Consider the following 13,877-nt stretch of genomic DNA (forward strand, 5'->3'; position numbering starts at 1 on the left):
TTCTAAAGGTGAAAGTGTCTCCTCAGTGGCAAAACATTATAAAATCAATGAGTCAACAGTACGATCAATCAAGAAATCGGAAGAAAAAATCTGCCGTAGTGTCCGTGAAACCGCGCTAATTGCTTCAAAAATTTGCTCTGTAACTCGTGATGTTAAATTTAAAAAAATGGAAAAGCTTTAAATCTGTGGATAGAAGACCGAACTCAAAATAAAATTCCGTTAAGTTCACTCATCATTCGTGAAAAGGCAAAACTTCTTTATCAACACTTTAGCGAAACTGGTGATAGCACTGGCGGGATGTTTTGTTTTTTGCTAGCAAAGGCGCTGATTTGAAAGATTTGTTTGAAATTTCTAATAAATATTACATTTAATATTAAATTGTTTCTTATTTTCATTTCGATGCCATATGCTTGCATTTCACTATGTACTGTCATGTACAGTCATATTATGAAGGTACATATAACACATACATAGACAAAATTTTAGACTAGTTTTTCTTATATATTTCATACTTTGGAATGGAACCCCTTTATTACTATGGGAGCCATAACTCAGTATTCGCGTTTTCGGTATTCGTGACATTTCTCAGGAACGTAACCCCTGCGAATAGCGAGGGTTTACTGTACTTGAGTACTGTATACAGGTCTGGAGGCCTCATTTTAGGAAAGGTGTAGATCTGCTGGAATGAGTACAGAGAAGGGCAACGGGATTGATGAGTGGAACAAAAAGTCTCCTACTTTTAATATCATTAGTGCCAACGTGTACAACAATATCACCTTTGTGCCCTTAAAGGATGATATCTGCCCTACAACGTCATCAACCTTTGCCCCTGGCAGACATACCCTGGTCCTGTTCCATCTATCCTTTTTGCACAATATGTTCCCCGTTTCCCTGACAATAGAGTCACCTACAACTAGTTCCTTTGGAATCAGCGCATTCTGCCTTGGGAGTTGCTACTGTGTTGCGTGATGTTGAAGTGCAAGCTCTGGCATTGATGTGGGCAGCTGAAAGATTGATGGGCTCCTCAATTTAAATCCTTCGAGGGCATCCACTCTGTCCTTCAAGCTGTCATATAAGTCCATAACAATGCCGAGTTGGTGCCTGATTTCCTCGCACTCCTTACATCATGCAAACACAGACATTCCCCTTGGCAATATCATGTCCCATTCCTGATTGCTCCACAAACATCAAACAAGCAGTGCATTTAAATAGACTGTGATTCAGAGGACAACTGCCCCCCCTCCCCCCAAGTTCTCCCGAGCCACAGCACTTCCATTAGTTTGAGCCTTTTGCTTTACTGCTCTGGTCTGAGTCATGATTTCTATTCAAGTTCGATAAAATTCCAATACAAAATATAACCCTAAACCCATATCCCAATGCAGTTATAACACTATATATATATATATATATATATATATATGTATTTCGGTATCGAATATTATCTCCGAGTTACGTTATATGACTTTCTTATCCCCTGTCAACTTATGTATTAATTTATGATGTTAGGTTTGTAATAACTAGGTCGCTATATTTATTTAGTTAAAAAAGTACAATTCAATTGACAATGAAATTTAATAAGATTAATAAATCTTACTGATTAATTGATACTACTATACTCGCTATCTAGTTTTCCGTTAAATCTTACACTAGCATACGTATTGTATAACAATGGCGGCAAGTTGCGAACAGTTAATCTATGGACAAGAGGTATTATTTACTTTCCAAATCACGCTATCTAAATTCAAAATAAATCACGGAGCTTGACTAGGTCTATAAGCTACTTATAGAAAATAATTTAATTTAACAATTAAGTCAATAAAGCGGCTAAGTATAATTAAAAACTTTCGCTCGTGGGAGCTGCAAAACCTGTCCACACGTGGATTTGATACCCTTACTGATACTAAGTAATAACCTACAAAATCTCTATCAAAATTCAATTCCCCGTCACAATTTTTTTTATTCCTAGTAACAAACTAAAGTATTGTTACTAGGAATATAAAGCAAATTTTTAGCAAAGTTTTCTACCATACAAAATATTTTTAAAAATATTTAAGGACTTGAAATTGGTCTTTCATAATTTTTTTTACAAGTGTACCTCTATCTTAAATAAAATAAGCACAATTATAATTTTTTACACACAATTATAATTTTTAAAAAATAATAAATACATTATGCAGGTATATAGAAATTGTAAGTATACTTAAAAGACTAAACCATGATAAGTAATTGATGAGATTTCTGGGAATTCTCCAGAAAATTATACTGCATTTTTATTTCTATGCATTGATCAAACTAAATGTTTTTTGATCGATCACTTGACAGCCCCTGACTCAGGGGATATATTCTGGCTTAACAACAAGTCCATTATCATGACACTATAAGGTATATGCTTCCAAATTATCAGACTTTAGTGTAATACAAAAAACTTCAACGCACATGTAGTGTGAATAACAACTCAATTAGTTAGCAGACCTTTGTTCTCATCTTCAGGGAAACATTCTCTCCTATCTTCAGGGTCTTATACATAAACAACTAAAATTAGCTTATTCACTATGAATAAGCTAATTCCAAAGGTATGCAGATTTCTGACAGAAAATATGGAATCAAAGAATGCCAATCTTTAGAAAATAAAGATATGGATTAGCACCAAAATTTTGGCATGTATTTATTTTAATAAAAAAGGAATATTATAAAAAAAATAAAACACTTACTAGCTGCTAAAACTCCCACTAAAATAGCAACTGCAATTATTATAATAATAAGACCACAGATTATTACTCTTTTCCATCCTTGGCAGCCTTTTCTACTTTCTTTGGTGAGATAGAGCTTTTCTCCCCTGTTAAAAAGCATGTAATAAAAATAAATTATCAGACAAATTTAAAATTACTAAGACAAATAAACTGTAAATTAAATATAAAAGGTGAAAACATAGTGAGGTATTTTAAATTATCATAAAATTATATGGACCAAGTGTTTTATTATCCTAATAAAAAGTTGAAATGAAATATAATAACTCCTGGGTGTGCCAAGCCCATACTCACATCTAGTGAGTATGGGCTTGGCACATACAGGGTCCTGAGCTGGATATCTTCATCCCCCCCCCCCTCTCTCTCTCTCTCTCTCTCTCTGGGTAATACAGATAATTTTTTTTTTTTGGCTGTTGCAGCATAAGCTTCAGGCTTCATTTCACCATATAGCTAATAATAATAACACTTGAACATTATGTTACACAGGTTATCTCTGATTCAAATACTTTAAATATAAAGCACTTTTTGTGTACATTTTTAAGAATCTATTTATTCATAACTGAATCTAGATATATCATGTTTCACTGATTTTTTTCTCCTCCACTTCTTCAGTGATCATCAGCTTGCTGTGCACATTCAAAAAAATGTTAAGGATTTGTTGGTTTGGTCATTTGGTGTGATTCTGTGAAGGTGCAAAATCAAAACACAATATTTAAATGACAACACTAAAAAAAAAAAAAAAAAAAAAAATTATTTTTATACTTCAACATGTCCTTGGAGCAAGAAGAGTTCACTCCCTTATTAAGTGCATTAACAAATACATAGCAAATATTTGCTAATGCACCTAAATAAAGAGGGTGGACAAAATAATGGAAACAACTGTGAAAAGAGTTAGAGGTATGCACTAATATGCTATTGGGCCACCTTTGCTTTTGAAACAGCTTGTATTCTATGTGGAATAGAATCAAATATTGAACTGTCTTAAGAGGAATACTGGCCCATTCTTCATGGAACTTCAAGGAGGAACGTTTCATTCTCCTTGAGTGATGAAGTTGTAGGAAATCTGTTTCTCACTCTCCTCTCCAAACATGTCCACAGTGGCTCAATAATGTTTAAGTCAGTGACTGGGCAGGCCATGGGAGATGCTCAGCATCAATTTCATGCTTCTCAAACCATCTGGATGCGAGTATTGGAGCATTATCATCTTGAACATGGCATCATTTGTGGGAAACAATATCTGCACCATAGGATGAACCTCGTCACTCATAATATCAAGATAATCAAAGGCAGAAATTTACCCATTCAGGATGGTGACAGAACCTAAAGAATACCAATATATTGCTGCCAAAATTATTATTGATCATCATCTGTGTTTACACTGACAGGCAGGATGCTGTACGAGGGGTTTCCGAAAAGTAAGGTAACACATTTTTTTTTTCTTAATAATGGTGAAAGGGAATGAGATGAAATGCGGTGGGCAGATAGACCCTTTAATAACGTTCAAAAAGACTGCCAGTGCAGTGTTGCGGTACTGTTGCCTCACAGCAGATTTCAGTTGCAAAATGGCAGCTACTGGCAAGTGTGGTCCAAAACAGGTGTTCATGAAGTTATTCACTTTTTGCAAGCAAAAGGGTCTTCACCAAGTGACATTCACTGTGAACTGGTTGCTGTGTATGGCAAAAAGGTGATGACAAAGAAGTCGGTGTGTTTTTGGCGCAATGAATTTAAAGTGGGCAGTGTTGACATTGAAGATCAACATCGGGTGGGCAGGCCTTCATCGAGCAAGACAGAAGACAACATTTCATGCATTAAGGGCATCGTTCTTGAAAACAGGCAAGTGAAACTGCATGAAATTGCACAAATAGTAAACATGAGTAGGTCGACTGTTTGTGAAATTGTTCACGATGTCCTTGGCTTTCAAAAGGTTTAGTGCTGCTGGGTGCCCCGACAATTGTCAGTGGAGGACAAAGCAAAACACATGGGGATGTGTCTGGAGAACCTGTTGCGATACAGCGACGAAGGAGAGGATTTTCTCTCTCACATAGTCACAGCAGACGAAACATGGGTTCATTGCATTACCCTGGAGAGCAAACAAGACTCCATGACCTGGAAACATCCACAATCTCCTGTGCGCAAAAAATTCAAAACTGTTCCCAGTGTTCAAAAAGTCATGGCCACAGTGTTCTGGGATCGTCAAGGCATTCTGTTGGTGGATTTCTTGCTGAAGGGAGGAACAATCAATGCAGAGCTTTATTGTGCAATGTTGGAAAAACCGAAAGCCAATATCTGATGCAAATGACCAGGACTCCTGACAAGCAGCGTGATTTTGTTGCACAACAAAGCAACTCCACACACTGCCCACACCACTCTTGAGTGGTTGCGCCGTAATCGTTGGGAAACTCTGTCACATCCCCCCCCTACAGCCCAGACAGCGCTTTCAGACTTCCATTTGTTCAGCCCTCTGAAAAAACTTTCATTTCACCACTCATGAGGAAGTTCATCAGGCGGTGCGATGTTGGTTACTGCATGTGGGCACAAACTTCTTCAGTGCTGGTATTGATAAACTGATCCATCGTTGGGACAAGTGCATCAATAAAACTGGAGACTTTGTGGAGAAGTAGTGCATGTTCACTTATTTCTTGGTGTGTAATTTCAACTTCGTATTATTAAACATCATCGAGAGAAAAGTGTTACCTTACTTTTCGGAAACCCCTCGTATTTCCTTTGGAATTTGCCAAACAAACTCTCCCTGATGTTGGAAAATGTGTGCACAGTGATTCATCTGAAAATAAGATATGTTTCCAATCATCAAGTGTCCAGTTTTTGTGCTCCTTACCCATTACATCATCTTTCTAGCATTACCATTAGTAATGAGTGGTTTGGCAATAGCACCTCCAACATAAATTTCAGCTTTATGAAGTCCTTGCTGAACTGTTTTTCTAGAAACTGGACTGCTGGGCCACACATTAAGTTCTGCAGTTATTTTTGAGGCAGGAGTTTTATGTTTTTGGGCTGCAATCCATTTCAGTGTACAGTGGTCTCTTTCAGTCAGCTTCAATTCTCTGCCACAATTCATCCTACCAGATTTTGTTTTTCCATACTTTGTGAACATCACTTTTGATACAGTTGTTCTGGATACATTAAACAAATCAACTTTAGTTACTGATGTCCCTGATAAATGTGCACCAACAATTTGACCTCTTTGAAATTCAAAAAGGTCAGTCATTTTCTTCACATACCTCTTTATATCACCTCTAAATAGACATCCTCTTTACTTCACACTAAGGGAAAGGAAAAAAATCTGCAAGCAGGAAAAAAAAAAAATCAGTCAATCACTGCAAGTTCATTAATATGTCATACAGCCAATAACAAAACTACTACTTTCATATCAGGCATTTCCATTATTTTGTCCATTCCCTGTATGTACTTATTGTCTTCAACATGTTTCTCCCTTTGCATGTAATGACTCTGCTCCTAGTAGATGGATTTTCATGAAATTTCATATTTGGGCACTGTAAAATATTTGTCATGCCATCCCAAATTTCAATAAAATTGGACCAACAGAAAGAAATCCAGCAATTATTATTTCTTTCTTTGTTCACATGTAATAACTGAACTCCTAGTCGACGGAATTGCATGAAATTTTATATTTCACTCTGTCATATGATTTGCCGAGTTTTCCCAAATTTCATTAATAGGAAAAACAGGTAATTACTTTTTTTTTTTTTCATATACAGCACATAGGTTATCCATGTACAGTACTATATATTGTAACTGAAGCCCTGTTCCTATTTTTTTTTTTTTTTTTTTTTTTTGTAAATCATGAACCATTACTATTTGCTAAAACACTGTGCACATTAACTAACTTGTTTTTAATTCTTTATGGCACCTGATAAACTAGCATCACAGTTAACAAGTGCACTTTCTGTGGCAGCATATGAATTTGACCATGCATTAATTAGGACCATAACCAATAACATAACATACATATATCAAACTTGTGCAATGCACTGGCTACCCCTAAATACATCTCAAATTCTTGTATCAAACTGATAATATTAATGATGGGGGCCCAAATGAGTCTTACACTGAGACCCCACAAAAATTTCCTACATAACTGACCACAGCCAACTCTGATTCATGTTTAATTCCAGTACAATTTTTATCATATCCAAGATAAAAGTTCCTCAGTTTACCACAAGTTCATTGTTACACAGTTACCGTGACAAATACAAGTACTGTAATGAAAATTATAATACTTGTAAAAATTGTAATCAGTGGCATATTATCCTATGATGGGTGATGAAACTGCACTACAGCACTCGGGTTTGAAGAATGGGGTTAGAAAGTTATATAATAAATAAATAAATAAATTATTCCTTAACCCAGCTTTTATGCATTCTGTGTAGCATGTGGCTCAATCATCTCCAGAGGTGTATTTGTTAGTTCTTTTAATTTCAAATTCCAAACATAACAATGGAAAGACAGATTCAAACTCTCCATGATCGATATTCTTTAATTTATTTAATACAAGTCATAAAATGAATTAAAAATAAATGCAGACACTTTCTCTTAACTGACTTTCCAGTTTAACCATCTACTTTCTCAGAACCCAGTTTTATAAATGATTATCCACAAAATAACAGTTCTTAAAATCACAATTCACATGGATCATATAATTTAACTAATATGATTATAAGACAATCATAAAATTCCATGCTGTTAGGATGTCAAGCAAACAACTGTTTTTTTTTTTTTTTTTTTTTTTGTCTTTTTATTTTAACTTTTCATTATACATTTTAACTTGCATTCAGCTACCAATTTTATACTGGTAACTGAATGCAGGTTAAAATTTCACCTTTCATCTTGGCAATCCTTGCCATGATGAAAGGTGAAATTTTAAAGTAGGAGAATCACTTTATGATGATCACATAAATTTAAAGTGGTCAAACTATAAAGTGACGAATCTTTGTAAATTTTGGTATACAGTAAATCCCTGACTTACATAACTTCAGACTTATGTAAATTTTTTGGTAATCATAAAGATACTTTCTGTATAATTTTTAAGAGTAAAGCTGAATGAAGGAACAATAAGTATAATTTTTTAATTTCGGTTTCATACAAACTATGTTGGATAATAACCTGCGGTGTAACTAGAATCTAGGTAAATAACTAGAGTTAACATATCATTTTCTGCTTTAAAAATTCTAAAGAAATATTCGACAACAGACATGTGAACTACGTCGAAACACTTCAGAGAAACCCTCACAACATTCAAGCCATGTGGGCTGTGTCCCATCGACTATTTCTTTGGAGAATTACACTCTAGCCCTTCGTCTCTACATCCTTTCTTTTTGAATTTTAGAGTCAGTTCAGTTTTCTCAAATATGTACACTTTGGTTTTGATTCCATTTCCTTAGTAGCCCTTATAAAGCCTACACAGCGTACGAAATACACATCAGTTTTTACAATACAATAACATGCATTTTTTCTTCCTTTTATGTTTTCTTATGTGCCGCTCCAGCTACTACACCGCTGTCCTCAGATAAAGTTCTTAATTGTTATGATATATAACTTTTCTTCTGAGGACATTATGTGGTTTTTGTAATTTTTAGCATATCAGGGATATAGTAGCGCAATATTTTATTAGTCATTCCAGAGTAATGTAAAACTCAACTTACGTAAGAAGTCCTGGAACGTAAGAAGCCCTCTTACGTATGTCGGGGACGACTGTATATAACTTCTGTTGGCATAATACTTTACCAGTGTTCTCCCCAGGACCCATCGAATGAGTGCACTGCCCAATAAATTTAACTGACCACCCGGCTAAAATTTAAGCGATTCTCGCGGTACCGTATGGTACTGCTAGCTGATCTTGATCAATATTAATTCAAACATACTATGCAATCAAGGTCAATGCAACAGGAGCATATAATGTTAAATTATGCAATTAATTTTTGCTTTGGATCGCTTAAGTCACATTTATAAATAACAGAACATTTCATAATATTGCAAAGTATTACACTTCCCCACCCAACTACCTCATAATCCACCCGGCTGGCAAAATTTTTTGGGGAGAACACTGCTTTACATAGGCAGCCCTATGTAATTCTGTATGAGGGCTTAGATGGGAACAGGCATTCTGTGTGTTATCAGATACTCAGTCTAAAACACTGATGGATCCAATATCTTTCTATTTCAAAAGATTTAGAAGTCCGTTTGGCCTGCCTCCCTAAAATTCACTCATACACAACTTCTCAATGGTAAGCCCTATTATGTCACTTTGGTGGCAAAGAACGTGTAGAGGGGTTCTCTTCAAGATGCCTGGTCAAGTATGAAGAGGAAAAGACCAAACCCTTCAGCACATGACAACATGACAAAACAAATGGCCCTCAGTCCCCAGTGACTTTCACTCCCCCTCTTATGGCAGCCAGAGGATCAGAGTGGAAGCAGAGGGTTCTAAGAATCTCTGGGTACAACCACGCTGCCAAACATGGAGAATGAACTTGGCCTGTTACAATGTAAGGTAGCTCCGTCAGTTAAGATAGGATATTAGAACTGGAAAAGGAATTATAAAATGTGAATTGGAATATCATTGGCTTTTTTTTTTTTTTTTTATGTGAACCCCAAACACGAGAGGTATTAGAACCTATAGTACTTAAGTACCGTGCTTTGGTTGGAGGTTGAGAACACGAAAGAAGATATTTGTTGACATTGAACTTGAACTTCTGTAGACTGTAATTTTCAGGAAATACATATGAAGGAAGGTTGTTCCAGAAAACGACAGTTGAATGAATAAATGAGGAAGATGAAAAGTTGGTTCTGTGGGTTTGAAGTTGGACGGTATATGGATGTTGGCTGGTGGCGGCACGTATTCAGACTGTTTTGAAAGACAGAGCGGGAATTATAGAAGCCAATTCCGAAGAACAGTGCCCATGGAAGTATCTGTAAAAGAGGCATGCAGCAGAAACAGTACGTCTATGAGAAAGCGAGTGGAGAGACTCTGTTAGAGATGAATCATTAATTAACCTAACTGCCCTCTTCTGAATGGAATCAAGAAGCCTGAGAGAGGTTTTGGGGGCACCATCCCAGATGTGGGAACAATGTTCCATGGCGGGGCGGATTTGCGATTTATACAGAGTGAGCAGCTGTTTGGAAGAAAAGTAACGCCGACAGCGAAAGAGAAAACCAAGTTTTTTAGATGCAGAGGAAGCAATATTTGTAATGTGCTTGTGCCAAGAGAGATTAGAAGTCAGGGTAATCCCCAAAAGAGATATATCATTTTGCCTAAAAATCGGAGTGTCACTAAAGATAAGCATAGGAGCAGAAGAATCCTTTTTGCGAGATATAAGACAAGATTGAGTTTTAGAAGGGTTGAAATCAACTAAGTTGTCTTTGCCCCACTGGAGAATTACCTGAAGATCGGCATTTAAGGAATTGGTAGCAGATTTTCGAGAAGTTAAAGCTGATTGAGCAGGACAAGGTTTCTCAAAATGGAAAGTGGAATGCAATGTGCTATCATCGGCAAAACTATGGATAGGATTTCCAGTTAATGGAAGAAGGTCATTAATGTACAAGAGGAAAAGAATAGGGGAAAGAACTGAACCTTGGGGGGACACCGGCGTTAGTGGAGAAGTTAGAAGACAGAGAGCCATCTACCATCACCCTCAGTGAGCGATCAGAGAGAAAACTGGATAACCAATTACTAAAACAGTTGGCAAACCATAAGATGGAAGCTTGTTTAGAAGACCTTTATGCCAAACACGATCAAAAGCCTTTGAGATGTCAAGAGCATCTACTTGTGTTTCACCGAACCTTTCCATTGAATTAGTCCATAAATGGGTAACATAAGCCAGAATATCACGAGTGGATCGACACTGACGGAATCCATACTGGCGATCGTTGATCAGACGTAAGGTTTCTAGGTAGTTTAAGAGTTGGCGGTTAATTGATTTCTCCATTACTTCAGAAAGAGTAGAAGTAATTGCAATGGGACGATAATTGGATGGGAGGGATTTGTCACCCTTTTTAGGAACTGGCTGGATATGAGCAAATTTCCAACCAGAAGGAAAAAGAAAGTGAAAAAAGGCAGCAAAGAATAGGAGTAAGTTCAGGAGCACAGGTTTTGAGAACAAGTGGAGAAATACCATCAGGACCTGGAGCTTTCTTAGCATCAAGATTCATCAAAATCCTTCTGATATCCTTTTGACGGAAGACCACAGGAGGCATTGAATGGAGCGTGTTGGGAATGGTGGGAGGTGTTTTACCAAGATCATTAATACGAGTGGAAGAAAAATGGGATGCTAGCAGGTCAGCTTTATTCTTGGCTGAAGTGACAACAGAACCATCTGGTTTGGACAGAGGTGGGAGCAGAGATGGGCAAAAGTTGCGGCCAATAGCTTTGGCAAGAGACCAGAATGGTCGGCTACCATTAGGGCAAGAAGCAAGTTTTCTACTCTTAGCCTGTTCAAACTCTAGTTTGGACTGATTACTAACTGCTTTACAATTGTTGCGAGCTTTGGTGTAGGCAGAAAATGAAACTGAAGAATTAGAAACAAGCCAATTACGATATGCAACATTCTTCTCTTGAACAGCCTTAGCACATTTATTGGAAAACCAAGGTTTAGATAGAGGACGAGATTTTAAAGTGGAGTGTGGGATAAAGGATTCCATTCCTGCAAGAATAATTTCACTGACATGATCTGAACAAACGTTGACATCAGAAGTTTTGAAACAGTAATCCGACCAAGGAAAAGAAGAAAAGAAGTCTCGCAGGTCATCCCATTTTGCATTCTTGTAATGCCAAACAACACGAGGTTGGGAATAGCCATGAGATAAAGGTTCCATTGGAGAAGAGACAATCACCAAGTTGTGATCTGAAGTGCCTAAAGGACCTCTCACTTCAACCGTGTACTTAGAAGGGTTGTTTGTGAGAAAAAGATCAAGCGTATTGGCTGTATGATTAGGATTGTCCGGAATTCTTGTAGGTATATGAACAATCTGTGCTAGATCATTAGTAATTGCAAAAGCCTCAGCATCTCGACCTGCTGGGTCGGTGTGACTAGAAAACGGAAGCCAGCTGGAGTTGTGAACATTAAAATCACCAAGGAAAATTACCTCACTGTTAGGAAAGTTGGACTGGAGAAAGTCAAGTTGCAAAGAGAGGAAGTCAAAGAGCTCCAAGTGATTAGTGGAGTTGGGAGAACGGTAGAGACAACAGATGAATTAGACACAATGAGGTAGAGAGATTTTAAGCCAGAGAAGATCAAAGAGAGGAGATTCCAAATTACCAATTCTCTGACAGAGAATATCAGAACGGACATATGCAGAAGTACCACCTTTGAGGCGAAAGGAATTTGGGCATCTGAGATGAGCAGTAGTTGAATCAATGGATAACTGAGATTCTGTCAGAAAAAGTATATGGGGTTTGGCAGACTGCAAGTGGAAATGGACATCGTTGAGATTAGAATTGAGACCACATATATTTGTGAAATGAATTAGGAAGTCCTTGGGAGGTTTAGATCTTTTCGCAGATAAGCTTGCTCTATTATTTTGACAATTCATGGTGTATTCAATAGTAAGAAAAAGCGGGTGGGACATGCTGTATGAAGTAATGAAATTTTTGGATATGGCATACACGTAGTAAGAATATACCCAGATCCTTGACATAATGTGGCCTCGACAATGCTCCCTGCATACACACTACTCGGACTCCCTCCAGTCACTATCTGGCAGAGTAGAGGTAGCAAGATTATACACTAACTGATCCGGAAGCCTCCTAGAGAGTTACCAATAGGTTCGGTCCAGTGTACTAACTAGCGGCCGGCCTGCGAACACCGTTTTAGAGCTGTATCCTCGAAATGTAAGGAATATTGAATCTCGCCACGACATTCATCATAACCTCAAAAGTCATCAATCATACTGAATGATGGAAGAGATCGGGAAGGGTTGACCTGAACTTAGCTCTAGAGACTAAACATGGGTTCCACCACTTCAAGCCTCCAATAAGCAAAGTGGTGGTATTTCACCAGTTGATGAGAGTCATCTACCACCTAGTACTGCCTGGTAACATAGAGGGGCGGCGTTCCTCCATGTGGTGTGAATGCCACACCTCGACCCCTGCTTACGTTGGTTCACACCTGGGTGGTCACCCACCATATACTTGTACATGGAGGTTATACCCAGGATTACTAACAGTCCCACCATCGTGAAGGTGCAAGCAGAGGATTTGGCTGTAACAGACCGTCCGGACTTCGCCGAAATGGGGTCCACTTGACTTGAGTGCCACCCGAATATCAGTTCCATCAGCGTTTTAGACTCCCAGGTAGCAAGTACAGCTTGTCTGGCATATCTGAGAGAATGTCTGTGACAACCTCAAGGACCGAAACAAGAAGAAGAAATGAATGACTTATAAGTTTATCAAGTGGAAATCTGTTGTACACCAAAAAACATTACAGAACAATTTTAAAATATTAGAAAACAAAACATTATTAAAAACATTACAGTAAACCCCCGCTATTCGCGGTATCTGTATTCGCCGTTTCGCGTATTCGCGATCGCCGATTTAATATAAAATGAAACCTAAAAAAATGTGAATTTTAAAGCGCCATGAATATTTTCCACCATAAAAAAACATGGACGTGGCTAGAATTATCTTTCCCGGTCAAAACAGCACTCAGTGGGTGGGGGGAGAGGGGTGACAAAATCGCGAGCTTGGATGTTTCTCGTTAATCCTTGTTCAGTATGTGTTATGCGCTTGTCATGGAAGGTTTCATCGTTTGCTTTTAATTTATACGCTTATAAATTGAATAAATTTATATGCTTAAAAAAAATGATAAATCTACCGTTTTGCAGTGTAAAACAGACTTTTTCGAGTGTGTTAACGGAAGAAATTGACTTTATTGTGGACAAGTTCTTTCTAACCCCTACAAAAATATGGCTACGAATAAAAAGGGAAATGTGAAAAGATCAAAGAAGGTGATGACATTAGCGAATAAAATTGAGTTATTAGACAAAATTTCTAATGGTGAAAGTGTCTCCTCAGTGGCAAAACATTATAAAATCAATGAGTCAACAGTAAATCTGCCGTAGTGTCCGTGAAAACGCGCTAATTGCTTCAAAAATTTGCTC

General features: G+C 37.5%; 1 protein-coding gene across 1 annotated transcript in view; it reads right to left on the reverse strand.

Annotated features, from left to right (window-relative positions):
* Window positions 1-13,877, reverse strand: part of LOC150084411 (uncharacterized) — a 646,726-nt gene that overhangs the window by 344,920 nt on the left and 287,929 nt on the right. The window contains exon 3 of the mRNA XM_090376219.1: window positions 2,712-2,836. Within this exon, the coding sequence (XP_090232345.1) occupies window positions 2,712-2,836 (125 nt within the window). The remainder of the gene's footprint in view (window positions 1-2,711; window positions 2,837-13,877) is intronic.

This window comes from Mastigoproctus giganteus, chromosome 6 (assembly GCF_048544385.1).
Source record: "Mastigoproctus giganteus isolate SK-2022 chromosome 6, ASM4854438v1, whole genome shotgun sequence".
NCBI classification, from domain to species: Eukaryota; Metazoa; Arthropoda; class Arachnida; order Uropygi; family Thelyphonidae; genus Mastigoproctus; species Mastigoproctus giganteus.